Source organism: Salmo salar, chromosome ssa02 (assembly GCF_905237065.1).
Source record: "Salmo salar chromosome ssa02, Ssal_v3.1, whole genome shotgun sequence".
Taxonomy (NCBI): Eukaryota; Metazoa; Chordata; class Actinopteri; order Salmoniformes; family Salmonidae; genus Salmo; species Salmo salar.
The window spans coordinates 37,781,991-37,801,246 of record NC_059443.1 but is presented as its reverse complement, the minus strand read 5'-3'; the positions used below and the strand labels follow the sequence as shown (position 1 = coordinate 37,801,246).

Genomic DNA, 19,256 nt, shown 5'->3' with positions numbered 1-19,256 from the left:
TATGGTTACCTAAAAGTTAATGTTGTGGTGAGGGCAGAAACAAGACTCATTTTGTAAACAACCAAAAACTTTGCTGATGCTCGGGCCACCGCTTGACCTAATCTGTCTATGCGAGTATGTCTTTGTCTTTTTTACAAGCAGGTATTGACATAAGTCTATTTCAACCACTGTTAACCAGAACAACCTGTTTTTAATTTGATGTTCTTATGGTAAATTCATTATGGTAAGTAATGCCGAAGACGGAGCTGCTCTTCCTCCCGGGGAAGGACTGCCCGTTCCATGATCTCGCCATCACGGTTGACAACTCCCTTGTGTCCTCCTCCCAGAGTGCTAAGAACCTTGGCGTGATCCTGGACAACACCCTGTCGTTCTCCACTGACATCAAGGCGGTGACCCGATCCTGTAGGTTCATGCTCTACAACATTCGCAGAGTACGACCCTGCCTCACACAGGAAGCGGCGCAGGTCCTAATCCAGGCACTTGTCATCTCCCGTCTGGATTACTGCAACTCGCTGTTGGCTGGGCTCCCTGCCTGTGCCATTAAACCCCTACAACTCATCCAGAACGCCGCAGCCCGTCTGGTGTTCAACCTTCCCAAGTTCTCTCACGTCACCCCGCTCCTCCGCTCTCTCCACTGGCTTCCAGTTGAAGCTCGCATCCGCTACAAGACCATGGTGATTGCCTACGGAGCTGTGAAGGGAACGGCACCTCCATACCTTCAGGCTCTGATCAGGCCCTACACCCAAACAAGGGCACTGCGTTCATCCACCTCTGGCCTGCTGGCCCCCCTACCTCTGAGGAAGCACAGTTCCCGCTCAGCCCAGTCAAAACTGTTCGCTGCTCTGACACCCCAATGGTGGAACAAGCTCCCTCACGACGCCAGGACAGCGGAGTCAATCACCACCTTCCGGAGACACCTGAAACCCCACCTCTTTAAGGAATACCTAGGATAGGATAAAGTAATCCTTCTAACCCCCCCCTTAAAAGATTTAGATGCACTATTGTAAAGTGGTTGTTCCACTGGATATCATAAGGTGAATGCACCAATTTGTAAGTCGCTCTGGATAAGAGCGTCTGCTAAATGACTTAAATGTAAATGTAATGCTTATGGTAAACACATTCATTATTTGTTCCCACTTTATAGGCCTATTTAGGGATGCTAAAGCAAATAATTCTATGCACATACTATAGGCAGGTACATTGTAATTACATAGCATTCATGTCTCTCTTTCTCTCTCTGTGTGTGTGTGTGTGTGTGTGTGTGTGTGTGTGTGTTTTATAGAGGGACATACAATAATGAAAACAATTTCAGATAAGCTGTTTAAATCTCCCCAGAAATATATCACAACAATCATTATTAATGTATTTTCAAATATTTGAAATGGTGTAAGCCAGAGAGAATGCCAGATGTTGTAAATTGTGACTTTATATCAATTGTCCATAGGCTATTCTATTTGAATCAATTTAAACCAGTTTTATGCAATCTATTTCAACTTTGTGCGGGGACCAAACCTCGTTCACCATTCCTCTCAAAAAAGTTTGTAGCCTATGCATTTTCTGGACATTGTCCCACCCTCGTTGGCAAAGTCTACTCACAACCCCGGCCCGGGCACAGCTTCTGCTTGGGTAAAGCAGACCCCGGCCCCGAAAGACCCTGACGCAAACTGGATATAGGCCTAACCGTGCGAGTGTTCAGGTTGAATAGCTGTGTTGTCAAACATGGATATGTTTTCCTCTTGAATTACAGTGCTTGCATAAGTTTATGGTAGCTGTGTGACAATATAATTAACGTTGAGGACAGTCACCACTAGAATATCGAGAACGATGGCTTCTTCTCCTTCTGCTTCTGCTTTGTTTGCTGTTCTACGGTGTCGTGGGAATATCCTAGCCAGGAATCAAGCAAAGAAGAAGGGGCCTGCTACCTCGGGATACAGCCTCGGACTGACTTGCGGCGCGGTATGCGACTGCGTTCTGCCAAAACAAACTCCCTCAGTATGGAAGTAATTTTTTCAAGGACAACAACTTCAGTTTGGAAATGGAGTGTCTGTGGAATATAAACCTGAGTCGAACAGCAAAACGAGAGATTATGAGTCAGGAAATTATACCTGTCAAGCAAAGATTACGGAGCCAATAATTTGCTCGCCAGGGGCCCCGCGCTCCTTGAATGTGCCAAATGCCCAAAATGAAAAATGACATTACTGTAGGAACTATGAGAACATTTTTTGGGGGACAAAATCATAGAAACCTCCCGTGCCGTTTTGAATGTGTCCATAACTTGGCACAATAAGGAAATAGGGGAAATATGATCGCTGATTTCATCCTAAATGGTTGGTCTACTCTAAAGAACAGGTGCTTATTTTTTACCCTGTTTGTGTCTGAAATCATGCATGTGAAACAGAGAGTGTTCTGCAGGTCCAGGCCAAATGATGTAGGTGAAGCTGCCATGGAGGGACAGATCACACAACTGATCAGAGGAAAAGCCCCTCTGTCAGAAGTAGAGTTCAACAGGTGAGTGAAGAACATTGAGATTTCATAATTAAGCCTCTGCCAAAGTCTACTGTGCCTGAACCACTGAATATTTGTGTGCTACACCCAATGAATACCATACCCCAATGTAATGACAAATATGTCCAAACCAGTGCACACCCATACACACACAAAATATGCATAGGCGACACTCCCAGGCCCCAGGGTGGAATGTCCAATGTGAAAACACACTGTTGTTTGAATATTTTCAAAGCACTTTGTATGGGGAACTGACTTCCAGAAAGGCGATGAACAGTAAGCACCTGCCTTTGAGACACGCTGCATGATGACATGTTTTCTTATCAGTTGATAAGTCACTCAGTTGTTTTGACAATTGCAGTATGAAAGCCAAATATCACTGTTAGCTCTGAGGATTATTAGAAATAAACAATACATCTGACAGATTTTTAAAATATTGTTCAGGGAATAATCAAGCTATAAACTCCATCAAATCAATCGAACGCCCTTTTGATTTCACCGGATACTCTAAATTGGTTGTAGTCTTTTATTGATCTGCAGATTGCATTGCATGTACACTGGGTGTACAAAATACTAAGAACGCCTTCTTAATATTGAGTTGCAAGGACTACAAGGTGTCGAAAGCGTTCCACAGGGATGCTGGTCCATGTTGACTCCAATGCTTCCCACAGTTGTGTCAAGTTGGCTGGTTGTCCTTTGGGTGGTGGACCATTCTTGATACACACAGAAAACTGTTGAGCATGAAAAACCCAGCAGCATTGGAGTTCTTGACACACTCAGACTGGTGTGCTTGGCACCTACTACCATACCCTGTTCAAAGGCACTTAAATATTTTGTCTTGCCCATTCACCCTCTGAATGGCACACATACACAATCCATGTCTTAATTGTCTCAAGGCTTAAAATCCTTCTTTATTAACCGGTCTCCTCCCCTTCATCAACACTGATCGAAGTGGATTTAACAGGTGACATCAATAATGGATCAAAGCTTTCACCTGGATTCACCTGGTCAGTCTATGTCAGGGATGGACAACTTTGATGGGAGTAGGGACCACAAAACTTTAGAACATTCTTATTACAAGTTTAAGATAGTCTAGCGGCCAGCTAACTTACTAATCTAAATAAAATGGCTGACATGGGCTAATTGAGTGAGCGCTGATGCACAACCAAATTTCGAAATTGCACCGTGTGTAATCTAACTCAACAGTACGTTGAGACCCCGACTGAGTTCAGCGGGCCTACAAAAGGGGGCGCCGCGGGCCGCATGCGCCAGTTGCCCATCCCTGGTCCATGTCATGGAAAGAGCAGGTGCTCCTAATGTTTTGTACACTCAGTGTATAATTTCACCCCTTGTGAAACACAAAATGTTCCATGTATTGTCACGAACACAAAGGAGTTAGGAATCTATTATCACACGACTAAAGGTGCACACAAATGGGTGTGTGATTGGCTATATAAGACTATCCTGTTGCATAATGATGACAGATTACCTTACTAGAATGAGATATAGGCCCAGGGTCAACTTTCTTCTGTTGATTCTCGACAGGTGTCAACTGTGATTGTATAGTAACATGATATTTATCTTTATTGGGCTGAAGCCAAATTTGGCCTTTTTGATGAATAACCAAGAACAATGACATATTTTGTGGTCTGGAAGATAATAGCCTACGCAAAATGTGATTTTCCTGAAATGTATGCCCATTGATTGCTTCTTGTTTCCATTAGTTACTGGAAATACAATGGTAAGTAGGCCTATGATCAATAAAGGCCTACAGCCCTTGTGCTGAATGCAGTATCTTTGCATTTGTAAACATGAAAAACTCTTATTTATTATTATTTTTACCATGTAAGACATTCATGAAATATGAACATATCTGGAATATTAATATTTATTGGGAAAATAAAAGAACATTAAGAACATGACAAAAAAACTTTCTCCAGAATACATGCATCTAAGATAGGTATGTTTAAGACTAGTACACAGGGTGATACAGTTTAATGACTATGAATCGTACTGGATTTGCTCAGCCCTATTTGGTCCAGTTGGGTAAATTCTCAAGGTGACGGTTAAGGCAGGACTTCCGGTAAAAATGAGCTATCCGGAAGTCTACACTCTTGTGTCTTGAGAAAACAAATGGCACTGTCGAAATGAAGTTGATTTGATAATAAAAACAATCCAAATTGAAGTGTGACGACGATACATTATTTCATCTTCACTTGCTTATTGATCCTGCATATTGTCATCGAAGAGGTTAGTGAAACGAAGGAAGAAAAGGCTACAGAGACCGAATTCTACGTTATGAAACTGGAGGTAAGTGCTAATTTCTGGGAATTAAATGTACAAAAATTAGCTGCCTAGCAATTCGGTCGAAAGATTACCAAGGTCCAATATAGTTATCAAACAATGGATGAATTACTCCGATAATAAAGTAAATCTGTCGCATTTCGGGGGTGCGTGGCGAGAGCTAGCTACAGGTGATGTAAAAATCGATTAGCCTCTGAATGTCACCTTTCCAATATGGCTTTCCCTCCAACTATCTACAGTGGGCTTATAGTTCATAAATTTGTACTCGATTAATGTAAGTGACAGTGACTTTGTTAATGGACTATCTTTTGAACCCTGTGCTTTATCTATATCCATTTTATCATTTCAGATTGACAGGGAAGGTATGAACTGAAGACCAGCGCTTTCATCCCCTAACCAGCTCACCTCCTTGTCCAAGATGAATCCAGCTCTCCCTCAATTTTTCCCTCATACCTTATACATATTCCTTGTCTTTTTTTGACTCAGGCTTTACCTCATTATGTTAACCTGCTTATGTTTTCATTACTTTAATACAAGATTTAAACTAACCAATTAACCTCTCCACATGTCCTTCTTGTGTTGTGCATTCCTTTGTCACAACTTATTTACAAACCCAGTCCTCCTAACTTCCTTTCCCTCGTAAGTTGTTTGGGCCATGCTCCGTAAGAGAGGTTCTGCTATTCTCTGTGGTGCTTTTCTCTTTGTCGCCTGGAATGCCGTCGTGGTCCTCTATCTGTGGGGCCGACCCCTGTCTGGCCGAGAGGAGAGGGAGATGGATGGAGGACGAGGAGGGGCTGATTTGGCTGGGGATGTGATCCACATGGCAGAAGCCTTTGAGGCAGAGCTTGAAATGCAGAGAAAAATCCTGCTTCAGATACAGGGTCATCGGTCACTATGGGAACAACCCAATGAGAATGGCGCCAGCAGAGGTGGCCCCCCTCAAGTGGTCATTCCCATCTTGGTTATAGCCTGTAACAGAGTTACTGTCAAACGCTGCCTGGATAAACTCATAGAGTACCGCCCCTCAGCTGAACTCTACCCAATTATAGTCAGCCAGGACTGTGGGCATGCGGAGACTGCACAGGTGATTGGTTCTTATGGCAGTCAGGTAACTCACCTGAAACAACCAGACCTGTCAGATATTGCCGTGAGACCAGAACACAAGAAGTTCCAGGGCTACTACAAAATCTCCAGGCACTATCGCTGGGCTCTCAACCAGGTGTTCAACTCTCTTTCACATTCCTCTGTTGTTATTGTGGAAGATGATTTGGAGGTAATCATTTTCTCTACTCTGACTTGAAATATGCATTGAAGTGAAATGTTAAATCCACTTGTTTTGTGCTCTTCATTGTTTACATCCTTTCTAGTTGCCAGTTGAACAACTAAAAAAACATTGCTTTCCATTCTCTCACTAGGTGGCACCAGACTTCTTTGAGTACTTCAGATCCCTTCACCCAATCCTGAAATCTGACCCGTCTCTGTGGTGTGTGTCTGCCTGGAATGACAATGGTCGGGACGGCTACGTCGACCCTGGTAAAGCAGACCTCCTGTACAGGACAGACTTCTTCCCTGGGCTGGGCTGGATGATGCTCAAGGAACTCTGGATAGAGCTGGAGCCCAAGTGGCCTGGTGCATTCTGGGATGACTGGATGCGTCAGCCAGATCAGCGCAGAGATCGAGCCTGTATTCGACCCGAAATATCCAGAACTTTAACCTTTGGACGGAAAGGTGTGAGCCTAGGCCAATTTTATGACAAATACCTACGCTACATTAAACTGAATAGTGAATTTGTGCCTTTCACCAAGCTGGACCTGGCTTACTTGAAGGAGGAGAAATACAAGGAGATCTTTGAGAAGCAGGTTTACAATGCGCCTTTGGTCAAATATGAAGAGGTCCAACGGGGACAGTTAAAAGGAGCAGGTCCATTTTGTCTACACTACTCAAGCAAAGATGGTTTCAAAGTGTTGGCCAAAAACCTGGGCGTGATGGAGGACTTGAAGTCAGGGGTCCCACGGACAGGGTATCGGGGAGTGGTCAGTTTCCTGTCAAGGGGAAGGAGAATCTTCCTGGCACCCCCTCCGGGATGGAGCAAATATGACCCAACCTGGAGTTGATGACAAACACAAAGGACTGAAGAGGAAAGGGCTCTGCACATTACAGATAGTACTATGGCAACAGAAGTGAGACCAGTGAATGCCAGATGTGGACCTATGGCTTTAAGCTATTATGAGATGCCTATCCTCTCTCTTCCATTTCTGATGTTTGGTTTTTCTCCCCATACTTCTCAGGATTTTTCATACACTCAAAGAAATATATTTTTTGCAATGTGGGGTTGGTATAGTAGGGTAGGTATCGATGTCGTTATTTTCAGAGATTTATTTTTGTTATACTCTAATAATGCACATGAAATTCAATGCAACATCCACTTTGATTATTCTCAGTCTTGTTAGCAATTTCTGGCAGACTATCTGTTACTAATCTCTGTCAGATTAAAAATATATTATCTGTGGTGTGTTCAATAATGGTGGTGGTCAACTAGTGATTGGTCCTAAAGTATAATTGCTTCACAATATTTAGTTAATCTTTTGGAGAACTGTTTTGACTATTTTAAGCTGGTTATAATAATGCTTAATGTTTTTCCCAAAGAGACGGCTACTGAAGTGTGTATTTATTTAAATGCAAGATACACATCACAAATGCTGTATGTTATGTACTTAAGGAATTAAATTCTACCAATCAACTCTGCCGTTTATGACATTTGTTTCTGCCTAGGTTCCTTTGCCATATTAATATATATACACGTTAAGGACACCTGCTTTTTCCATGACATGGACTGACCATTTCGCTACACCCTCAATAACATCTGATAAATATGTGTATGTGACCAATAAAATGTGATTTGATTTGAATCCAGGTGAAATCTATAATCCCATTCAGCGGGTGAATGGGCAAGACAAAATATTTAAGTGCTATTTTATGATAGTAGGTGGCAGGTACACCAGTTTGTCAAGAACTGCAAAGCTGCTGGGTTTTTCATGCTCAACAGTTTCCTGCGTGTATCATGAATGGTCCACCACCTAAAGGACATCCAGCCAACTTGACACAAATGTGGGAAGGGGAGTGCAACTCAATATTAGGAGTGTTAGGTATACTTAGTGTATATATTTTTCTAATTAATGATCTCCACCTCACATAAGGCTACGAAATATTGAACAATTTAAACAATTGCCCCCCTTCCCCAAAACACGTTTAAATAATGGGCTATAAATTGTGCCTTCCTGTATTATACTTATGCTAAAACGTTTATTCTATTCTACTTAGCCATTTACTTTATGGTCGTATTCTTATCTTTTATTATTGTTGCATTGTCGAGAAGGAACCTGCAAGTAAGACGAGGCATGGCTACGGAACCAGTAACAGTTCAAACCAAAGGACGAGGTAAGCGTTCTCTATTTACCTTTTGTTTTGCTAGCTAAGAACATAGCTAGCAAGCAAGCGGTGGAGGGAACGCTAGGTGGGAGAGATGGAGGAGAGACTACTGGTGATGAAAAAATATAATTATTTATTGGCTATTATATTTCATTTCAATGTCCGTTATTTGCAGTCAATTTCTTTTTAAATAATAGCTGTAGAGCTAGCTACTGTACTGGTAGTGTCGTCACGTTAGCCTCCTGTGGCTAAACTAGCGGGATTTAATGATAGTCTGGTTTTGCTGTCTGTCAAAATATTTTTTTCCCTATGGTCCTAATCAAATTCTCACACATACAAAACGCAGTTAGTAACTGGCTAGAACACAGCTAGTTGGCTAAAAAGAAAAGCAAAGGTACCGTTATTTTGTTCGCTAACGTTAGCTTGCTACCTGGGCTTGGAATGGAGCCAGGTGATTTGCGTGTGAGCCCAGCCGGCTCAGGAGACCCCGAAGTGGGCGAATGGAGGGAAGAGACCCCTGGTGGGGATGCTGAGGTGAAGGGTGGGGAAACAAATGACAAGGAAATTAATGGAGATACAGCTGAATCGGTGCTCAAAGAGAAAGACACCTTCGAGGGAGAAGAGTGTAAAGAGAAGAACGAAGGTGAACTGCACAGCCCATATGAAGAGGAATTGGATCCCAGAATTCAGGTGGGGAAAAGTTGACTGAACCCTTCTAATATATTTTGATCTCAATGGGATTTCCTGGTCTATGCTACATAGCTAAAGGTTTACAAAATTAGTTGCATGCATGAGTAGATTCACTGCAGTCTGTGGTATTAGATGGTCTATTAGCCTACTGTTGATAATTCAACAGGGGAGTGATGTTTTTCTCAGTCCATGAGGGCTAATTCAGGAGGATGAAATCAATGTTTGTGCACATGCCACTCTTTCTGATATCATGATGTGATTAATCTATGTTCATCCAGGTTGAAATCAACAGGGTTTATCCACCAAATGTAACAGTGGTTCCAAGAGAGCTAATATTAACTGATTGTGTTGTTACAAACCAACGAATCAAAGTATCTGCTTCCTCCTGTGCTCCCTCATATATTTTCTGTTTCCAGGAAGAGTTGGAACACCTCAACGAGGCCAGTGTAGAAATCAACCAACTAGAACTGCACTTGGATGTAAGTGGATATCATCACCTCTCCCATGATAAACCTGGCCCCATACATCACCCCTTTCGGTACTGATCAGGTTTTTGTAAAGAATCAATCGTCAGTTCATTTTCAATTCCCATAACATGCTGTAAACCGATTGTTAATCTGGAAAATATGCTTTAAATGAGCAGAAATGTCCATTACAATAAAATCTGATAAGAAATTCATTTTGTGTATGTGTAGGATGCCAGATCGGGTTACAGGAAGATCCTCACAGACTCAGCCAGAAAACTGAACGCCCACAGCTCCCAGCTTGGTACCTGCATCGAGAAGGCCAGGCCCTACTATGAGGCTCGTCGACTTGCCAAGGAGGTACTGTTGTACATGCACTGTGTGGGATTTTGTTGCATTTTTAACAACACATTTCAAGAGTTCTTTATCACTGAATCAAAATATGGGACACGAAGCAGTATTTGCCATTCACCTGCTTGTCCCACTTTTCTCAAATCTCAACAACAGTTTTATCGTTTGTCCCACGTGATTGGTTGCTGTGCAACTGCATGCCCTGTTTTCTCAGTATCTGATTGGCTGTCCCTCTCACAGGCTCAGCAGGAGACCCAGAAGGCAGCGCTGAGCTATGAGCGGGCCGTCTCCATGCACACGGCTGCCAGGGAGATGGTGTACGTAGCAGAGCAGGGCCTCATGGCCGACGGCAGGAACACCCTGGACCCCACCTGGCAGGAGATGCTCAACCATGCTACCTCCAAGGTAACAGGGGAAACCCCAGCTACTGCTATAACTGCATCAATACAAAATAAAATCCTAAATGTGTTCATCAGTATGTGAGCGAGCTGATATGTTATTAATTTAATCAGTATTTCCCTTACAATCCCCACCCCACCGCCAAGTAGCTACAGTTGTAGTCGGAAGTTTACATACACTTAGGTTGGAGTCATTAAAACTCGTTTTTCAACTATAGTTTTGGAAAGTCGGTTAGGACATCTACTTTGTGCATGACACAAGTCATTTTTCCAACAATTGTTTACAGACAGATTATTTCACTTATAACTCACTGTATCACAATTCCAGTGGGTCAGACGTTTACATACACTAAGTTGACTTGCCTTTAAACAGCTTGGAAAATTCCAGAAAACGATGTCATGGCTTTAGAAGTTTCTGATAGGCTAATTGACATAATTTGAATCAATTGGAGGTGTACCTGTGGATGTATTTCAAGGCCTACCTTCAAACTCAGTGCCTCTTTGCTTGACATCATGGGAAAATCAAAAGAAATCAGCCAAGACCTCAGGAAAAAAATGGTAGACCTCCACAAGTCTGGTTCATCATTGGGACAATTTCCAAATGCCTGAAGGTACCACGTTCATCTGTACAAACAACAGTACGCAAGTATAAACACCATGGGACCACGCAGCTGTCATACCGCTCAGGAAGGAGATGCGTTCTGTCTCCTAGACATGAACTTACTTTGGTGCGAAAAGTGCAAATCAATCCCAAAACATCAGCAAAGGATCTTGTGAAGATGCTGGAGGAAACGAAGGTACAAAGGTATCTATATCCACAGTAAAACGAGACCTATATTAACATAAACCGAAAGTCTGCTCAGCAAGGAAGAAGCCACTGCTCCAAAACCACCATTAAAAAAGCCAGACGACGGTTTGCAACTGCACATGGAGATAAAGCTCGTACTTTTTGGAGAAATGTCCTCTGGTCTGATGAAACAAAAATAGAACTGTTTGGCCATAATGACCATCATTATGTTTGGAGGAAAAAGGGGGAGGCTTGCAAGCCGAAGAACACCATCCCAACCGTGAAGCACAGGGGTGGCAGCATCATGTTGTGGGGGTGCTTTGCAGCAGGAGGGACTGATGTACTTCACAAAATAGATCGCATCATGAGGAATAAACTTTTGTGGATATATTGAAGCAACATCTCAAGACATCAGTCAGGAAGTTAAAGCTTGGTCGCAAATGGGTCTTCCAAATGGACAATGACCCCAAGCATACTTCCAAAGTTGTGGCAAAATGGCTTAAGGACAACAAAGTCAAGGTATTTGAGTGGCCATCACAAAGCCCTGACCTCAATCCTACAGAAGATTTGTGGGCAGAACTGAAAAAGCATGTTCGAGCAAGGAGGCCTACAAACCTGACTCAGTTACACCAGCTCTGTCAGGAGGAATGGGCCAAAATTCACCCAACTTATTGTGGTGAACCCTAACCCGCTACCTGAAATGATTGACCCAAGTTAAACAATTTAAAGGCAATGCTACCAAATACTAATTGAGCGTATGTAAACTTCTGACCCACTGGGAATGTGATGAAAGAAATAAAAGCTGAAATAAATAATTCTCTCTACTATTATTCTGACATTTCACATTCTTAAAATAAAGTGGTGATTCCTAACTGACCTAAGACAGGGAATAACTCTGTTTTTAATTGGATTGGTTTATATTAGTTAGGGAGTTTGTTTTGTTAGGTTGGTTGGGGGTTAAGATACTGATTGGGGTGTTTTCCCGCCTTAACATTTTGTGTGGTTGTGTGCTGAAGGTGAACGAGGCAGAGGAGGAGCGCCTACGCAGCGAACGGGAGCACATGCGTGTCACCCACTCTTGTCAGACGGCAGAGGCTCGAGTCCAGACCCTGCAGAAATCTCTCAAGAGGGTCATCGTTAAGTCCAAGCCTTACTTTGAGCTCAAGGCCCAGTTCAACTACATACTTGAGGTACATTTTACATTTTTACATTTTAGTCATTTAGCAGACGCTCTTATCCAGAGCGACTTACAGTAGTGAATGCATACATTTCATGCATTTTTTTTTATTTTTTTTTATTTTTTTTTTGTACTGGCCCCCCGTGGGAATCGAACCCACAACCCTGGCGTTGCACACACAATGCTGGCGTTGCAAACACCATGCTCTACCAACTGAACCACAGGGAAGGCTCAGTTGTACATAGATATATAATATACAGTGCATTCGGGAAAGTATTCAGACCCCTTGACTTTTCCCACATTTTGTTACGTTACAGCCTTATTATAAAATGTATTAAATTCATTAATTATGCACACAATACCCCATAATGACAAAGTGAAAACAGGTTTTTAGACAGTTTTTGTACATTTTATTACATTTAAAAAACAAAGATAGGCACACACATATAAGGTCCAACAGTTGACAGTGCATGTCTGAGCAAAAACCAAGCCATGAGGTCAAAGGAATTGTCCGTAGAGCTCCGAGACAGGATTGTGTCGAGGTACAGATCTGGGGAAGGGTACCAAAAAAGGTCTGCAGCATTGAAGGTTCCCAAGAACACAGTGGCCTCCATTATTCTTAAATGGAAGTAGTTTGGAACCACCAAGACTCTTCCCAGAGCTGGCCGCCCGGCCAAACTGAGCAATCGGGGGAGAAGGGCCTTGGTCAGGGAAGTGACCAAGAACCTGATGGTCACTCTGACAGAGCTCCAGAGTTCCTCTGTAGAGATGGGAGAACCTTCCATAAGGGCAACCATCTCTGCAGCACTCCACTAATTAGGCCTTTATGGTAGAGTGGCCAGACGGAAGCCACTCCTCAGTAAAACGCATGTGACAGCCCGCTTGGAGTTTGCCAAAAGCCACCTAAAGGACTCTCATTCCATGAGAAACAAGATTTTCTGGTCTGATGAAACCAAGATTGAACTCTTTGGCCTGAATGCCAAGTGTTACGTCTGGAGGAAACCTGGCACCATCCCTAAGGTGAAGCATGGGGGTGGCAGCAGCATGCTGTGGGGATGTTTTTCAGGTGCAGGGACTGGGAGACTAGCTAGGATCGAGAGAAAGATGAATGGAGCAAAGTACAGAGAGATCCATGATGAAAACCTGCTCCAGAGCACTCAGGACCTCAGACTGGGGTGAAGGTTCACTTTCCAACAGGACAATGACCCTAAGTGCAGGAGTGGCTTCAGTACAAGTCTCTGAATGTCCTTGAGTGGCCCAGCCAGAGCCCGGACTTGAACCCGATCGAACATCTCTGTAGTGACCTGAAAATAGCTGTGCAGTGACGCTCCCCATCCAACCTGACAGAGCTTGAGAGGATCTCCAGAGAACAATGGGAGAAAATACACCCAAATACAATACAGGTGTGCCAAGCTTGTAGCGTCATACCCAAGAAGACTCGAGGCTATAAATGCTGCCAAAGGTGCTTCAACTTAGTACTGAGTAAAGGGTCTGAATACTTATGTAAATATAATATTAACGTTTTTTTATTGGTAATACATTTGCAGAAATTTCCAAACCTGTTTTTGCGTTGTCATTATGGGGTATAGTGTGTAGATTGAGGGGGGAAAACTATTTTATCAATTTTCGAATAAGTCTGTAACAAAATAAATGTGGAAAAAGTCAAGGGGTCCGAATACTTTCCGAATGCACTGTATTTGATATATAACAGTGGAGGCTGCTGAGGGGAGGACAGCTCATAATAATGTCTGGAACGAGGGAAATGGAATGGCATCAAACACATGGAAACCATGTGTTTGGTGTATTTGATACCGTTCCACTTATTCCACTCCAGCCATTACCATGAGCCCATCCTCCCCAATCAAGGTGCCACCAACCTCCTGTGATATATAATATATGTTGCAATTACTATATATGTAATTCCAAGCTGATATTGTAAGAAAAGCAGGGAAATGGTTGATACAGAGCTCTCATGTGCATCCATGATCGCTCCTATTGGTTATTGTTCCCTCTTTGGCCTCAAACCAAGGAGGAAGTAATGTTGTATGTTGCTCTGTCTTTTCTCTCCATCATATTGGGTTTTCTGTGACTTCAGGAGCACAAAACCAAAGTGATGCAGCTGGAGGAGCATGTGACCAAAGTGAAAAACCGCTACTCTGTCGCCCTGCACAAACTGGAGCAAATCAGTGAGGCCATTCACGCTCAGCGGGGGCGGGACCAAACGGAAGGTGGACAAACCATGGCCTGTGGTGGGCGGAGTCCCCCTATTGGGGCGGAGTCGGACAGTGTGGTGTGTGGTGCAGAGGGCGGGGCATGTGGAGGAGGGGCAATAAAGACTGACAGTGTGGACAGAAGCGGAGTGGCGGATAAGAAAATTGGGCTGGTGGAGAAATACAGGGAGAACGAGAACGGGCGAGAGAGGCCCGAGACACATGGAGAGAGAGCAGGGTCAGATTCCCTCTCCGTCTTCAGTCTGCAGACCATCGCTTCCGACCTGGAGAAATGCGATTCCATCGAACACCTCGGGGAATTCAGCGATGTGGGCAGTCTGCCTGGGGAGGATGGAGAGAATGAGAGGGAGGAGAGAGGGGGAGGGAGGGAAAGAGAAAGAAGGGAAGGACAAATGCAACGCCAACAGCAGTTCCTGAAGCAACATCACAGGAGCTTCAGCTTGTGAGAGCTGTCCTTATCGCTTATAGTTTATCAATTGAAAATAAAATAAGTGTCCGGTCTAGCTAGCTCATTATCCTGGCAAAGACCAAAATATAAAATAAGAGGAAAATCAGATCTGCTGTATCTAAATTAACACATTTAAACGGGTGTATGATACTCAGTAGAAACAAAGCACAGGTACGTTGACAAGTAAGACCTGACAATATAAGGAGCCTGACAGGATTCGCATCATATTACAACACTACTGAAACTCCTAGACTGTACATGCCTCTGAGATTAGCTGCTTTACTTCCCTTATTCTGGCAATAAGGAAACCTTAGACAGGTATGTCCTAGTGCATGAAGGAACAATCCACGTAAGAGACTACAATAAACATGACAAACGGGGTCCCTATTCAATCTAAATGACGGTAACTGAATTTCTGGTGTAAGTTAAAAACAATGTTCTTGTGCAACAAAAAAGTACGTGTGAATTCATATGCACGTCGAATATAGATATATATTTTTTTTTTAATTCACACTAAATATTGTTTATTTTAGTACATAAATTCAAACGCGTATTGCAAAAAGTGCAAGAATGTTTTTGTGTTTTTTTTAACATATTCTGGAAACCTGGTTTCAGGGTTCGAATCAATAGGACCCCAAAACACACTAAAGAGGGTTACAAACTCCATTCTGACAACTTGCTTGATGACAGAAAGCACTCCAGACTATTTATTTGGTCTTTTATTATATGTGTACTACTATTCAGGGCTAACTAAAAAATGGAATAAATTTTCATTAAAGATCACGCTGACATAATATTATGTTTTACTATTTTAAGCCCATCATTTTAAGATCCTTTTGTTTATTTTTTAAAATAAAATAATTTCCCAATATATGGTTTCTTTAGAGCCACCTGGGTCGTAAACTGAAATGTGCCTTGCCCTTGACACAGTACGACGCAAACAAAGACAGCATAGCACTGGCTGCAACAGCATTCTGTTCAAATCTGTGTATACAGTATTAAACTGTGGTCAACAGTTGAGAAATACTCCCATGAAGGACATGCTTTTGACCATATGATTATTTGGAATAATCTGTGAGTCATCCTAACACTGTTTTGTCTAGACTTGTTCTATTTTTTTATTTGACTAATTTGAATATGTTGTCTGTGTACTGCTTTGGCAAAGTGGAGGGTACAAGAAATGTATTCAATAGATTAAATGTAAGTTTGTGTATAATTACAACATTATAGAGAAAATAATGAAATGTACAAATGTATTTGAATGTCCTTGTATAATTATTTTAAAGGGATCTTATTTAAATCTGGTTATCTGCTGTATTCCTGATTTGACCTCTGTCTGTCCCGCTCTTTACATACTTCCAATATATCCATCTCTTCCCCTCATGCTCTCAACCATAGAAATAGAATGACTAGTAATTGTATTTCTATGCTTTCAACCCTTCAATCATTGTCCATTTGATGTCTTCCTCTTTATTTATTCATAAAGTGGTGCAGTAGTGTGATGTCACCCAGCTATATAGTACAGTTCACTGTTGTTATTTACATGTATCTAATATCAAACAGTTAAACAATAAAATAACAGCAATCTTGACTTTTTGCCATTTTTAGACCCAATATATTGTATTTTGCAATATGCCTTCTACTTCATACTGTACTTCGACACTATCTAAGGATGTGATACTACATTTCAGATTGTAGAAGAGGAGGAGAATGTGGGGTTTGCAGAAAAAGCTAGAGAGTTGGGAGGAGACAGGAAAGGAGATGAGTTATCTTTTATCCCCCTGCTTCAATTATTCAACCAGGATATACATATGAAGGAGTCGGGTGCTCTCAGAATAGATGTCAGGAGAGGAGGGTGAGGGAGATGGGTACCAAAGCCTGTTATAAGAACATCTCTGGTTTTACTAAAGCTGAAAATAGAGGTCAATGTTGTAGAAACGACTTATTCCTGCTTTATTGACATAGGATCTAAAGGCTTAATACTGGCTTAAATTGCATATATTGGGAATCTTCCATGTTGCTTATTGCCTATAAATACTTACCGATTAGGATAACTCCATAACGCTTATCATAAAATTAAAGCTCTTAGATTTGCCATGATCACGATTTGCTGGCGTGGGCCAATACCTCCAACATGCATCTTGGAAAAGGAGATGTGTGCGTGAGAAAATGACTTTTACGCACGATAGGCCAACCTACGTACGTCTCTCCATCATGACGTCGTGAATTAGCTGGAGATTGTAGGGAGAGAGAAAAGGGAGGGAGTGTGAGGATTCGGTGTTTCGTCGTATATGGGGAGCGATTGTATATAGTGCGTGTATTTATATGTACATAATTCGTTTCTGATTTATCACCATACGAAATTGAAGTAGATGGCAATAGACTGATTAATACGGTTGTTTTTGACATTCAATGTATAGCCTATGCATGGGGACCGGATTGCACAGCTATAGCCATAAAAGCATAGCCATACAATACGTTGCAAAGAAGCACATTTTACCAAATAATTCGACATTTGGGTGTTCCCAAACGAGTCGCAACCGACGGACATACGGTCATCTTGATTGAGCGCGTTGAAAGTATTTGTAAGTACACATGATTACATGCTACAATCTCTTACTCAGTATGCAACCTAAACAATCGTGCATAATTCTAAGGAATCAAGCTTGCATAGATGTGACTGTATTATATTTGTATTCAGATGACAGGTCTACTCTAGCCTATGTAAAATGTATTCTCGTAAATGACAGGTTTCGCCAAGCAGGAACTACTTTACATTGTTTTTTATTATCGCAGCATAATATAACACGCAGTCCTACCTATTAATGACGTGAGTTTATCTTTAGATATATTTTGCACATTTTCAGTGAATGTTTTTAGGCTATGGGAATGAATGGCATGCTAGAATTGACATGAAATCCGAACTTCTCAAATCTGAATTCTGCAAACGGATATAGGGCTGGCCTTCTTCGATAGGCCGTCAAGGATTCCCGGCGGTGTCAACACGGACCAGCAATTACCAGTAGCCTACTGTTGGTAGCACCCTACGAGCGACCCTCATTAAAGCGTTTGTAGGCGATATCAGTCCAGTGAACATGTCTCGATGTTGAAATCCACCTGCACACCATTGTAAACATATGGCTATTTTTTTCATTGCTAAGGGCATTTTTGTAATAGCATATCAGATGTGGCTTGCTTAATAAATAAGCTACATCTTATGGATAGAATGTTGTGTGTCGCCGTTTTGGTCTCTGGCTTAGATACGTATCTGTGATGCCGTGGGTGCTGTCCATGGTCCTGAAATATCTGTTTCTCTATGCTCGTCCCAGTTGGAATCTTTTGTTCAGATACATCCGCTGTCCATGGTGCTGCAATTAATTTTGCTGCACCTAAAGCTACATCACATCTTGTTGATTTAATATAGGCCACTGACATTACCATAATATTTATGAAGCTGGCTAGCTTGATATATTTTAAGCTGTCTGATCCATACCACGCTCACACAGTTTGCTTTTATGTATCTCAGTATGTGAGAAGTGTCTCCCACTGTGTTGTCCCTCTCTCTCTCTCTCTCTCTCTCTCTCTCTCTCTCTGTCTCACACATACTTTTCGTTGCATTTCCCATCTTTTCTCTCTTTCTCTTTCTCTCTGTGTCTGTCTCCTCCTGTCCCCTCCTGCAGTGCTCTATAAATTCACCATAATGCTAATGAAGTAGCCAACAGTGTCCGTCTGTCTTCCTCCACTACCCTTCCCTTCCTTCCCACCATCTATCTCACTGTGGAGCTTTGTTCCTCTCTCTATCTCTCCCTCTCTCTCTCTCTCTCTCTCTCTCTCTCTCTCTCTCTCTCTCTCTCTCTCTCTCTCTCTCCATCTCTCTGTGTGACAACATGATGAAGTTGCATTCATTATTCAGCACTTCAAACGAGTGGCTATATTTAGGTGTATTTATACTTTAGTACACACTCGTATGGCTGCTGTGTCGGCTGTGTTAGCACTGAAAGCACACTGTTGGAATGAGTGAGCGGTCTTGACCTACCCCACTCCATTATGCAAAGGGTTATGGCAGAGTGAGTTCTGCTCTCATACTATCTCTCTATAGCACATGGAGCCAGTACATATTAGTAACAACTAACACACTGGTCTTTAGTGGCAGGAGCACTACTCACTGAACTGCTGTAGGTGAGGTTTTTGTTACCAGATGAATAGTGTACATATGAAGGTTGGTGTATGTTGTTGTTTGGTCACTGGTTTAGATGATCATCTGGGTTGTCCTTGTCAATGGTTATGAATTACACTTCCGGTCAAAAGTTTTAGAAGACCTACTCATTCAAGGGTTTTCTTTAATTTTTACAATTTTCTACATTGTAGAATAATAGTGAAGACATCAAAACTATGAAAAATCACATATGGAATCATGTAGTAACCAAAAAAGTGTTCAACAAATCAAAATATATTTTATATTTGAGATTCTT

General features: G+C 42.2%; 3 protein-coding genes across 3 annotated transcripts in view; all 3 read left to right on the top strand.

The window, feature by feature from the left end:
• Positions 1-3,431: 3,431 nt before the first annotated feature.
• On the top strand, positions 3,432-7,549 carry mgat1a (alpha-1,3-mannosyl-glycoprotein 2-beta-N-acetylglucosaminyltransferase a). Its single transcript, XM_014165338.2, has 3 exons — positions 3,432-4,815; positions 5,159-6,082; positions 6,225-7,549. Exons 2-3 carry the CDS (start codon positions 5,465-5,467, stop codon positions 6,921-6,923), a joined length of 1,317 nt encoding a protein of 438 aa, XP_014020813.1. The 5' UTR covers positions 3,432-4,815; positions 5,159-5,464; the 3' UTR covers positions 6,924-7,549.
• A 671-nt stretch (positions 7,550-8,220) lies between these two features.
• LOC106582335 (SH3 domain-binding protein 5-like) lies at positions 8,221-16,375 on the top strand. The gene is made up of 6 exons (XM_045703579.1): positions 8,221-8,928; positions 9,345-9,407; positions 9,624-9,752; positions 9,984-10,148; positions 11,945-12,118; positions 14,201-16,375. The coding sequence occupies exons 1-6, from the start codon at positions 8,680-8,682 to the stop codon at positions 14,780-14,782; spliced, it is 1,362 nt and encodes a 453-aa protein (XP_045559535.1). The 5' UTR covers positions 8,221-8,679; the 3' UTR covers positions 14,783-16,375.
• A 630-nt stretch (positions 16,376-17,005) lies between these two features.
• LOC106582320 (gamma-aminobutyric acid type B receptor subunit 1-like) overlaps positions 17,006-19,256 on the top strand; it is a 48,290-nt gene continuing 46,039 nt past the window's right edge. Inside the window, exon 1 of the mRNA XM_014165313.2 lies at positions 17,006-17,369. The gene's annotated coding sequence lies outside the window, so the exon portion shown is untranslated. The remainder of the gene's footprint in view (positions 17,370-19,256) is intronic.

What these genes read in the sequence shown, in the direction of transcription:
- mgat1a (XM_014165338.2), top strand. Translation starts at nt 5,465, where the DNA reads ATGCTCCGTAAGAGAGGTTCTGCTATTCTCTGTGGTGCTTTTCTCTTT. An exon ending in TTGTGGAAGATGATTTGGAG is followed by an intron (nt 6,083 to 6,224) that starts GTAATCATTTTC and finishes TTCTCTCACTAG; the next exon opens with GTGGCACCAGACTTCTTTGA.
- LOC106582335 (XM_045703579.1), top strand. Translation starts at nt 8,680, where the DNA reads ATGGAGCCAGGTGATTTGCGTGTGAGCCCAGCCGGCTCAGGAGACCCC. An exon ending in CTCGTCGACTTGCCAAGGAG is followed by an intron (nt 9,753 to 9,983) that starts GTACTGTTGTAC and finishes TCCCTCTCACAG; the next exon opens with GCTCAGCAGGAGACCCAGAA. An exon ending in AGTTCAACTACATACTTGAG is followed by an intron (nt 12,119 to 14,200) that starts GTACATTTTACA and finishes CTGTGACTTCAG; the next exon opens with GAGCACAAAACCAAAGTGAT.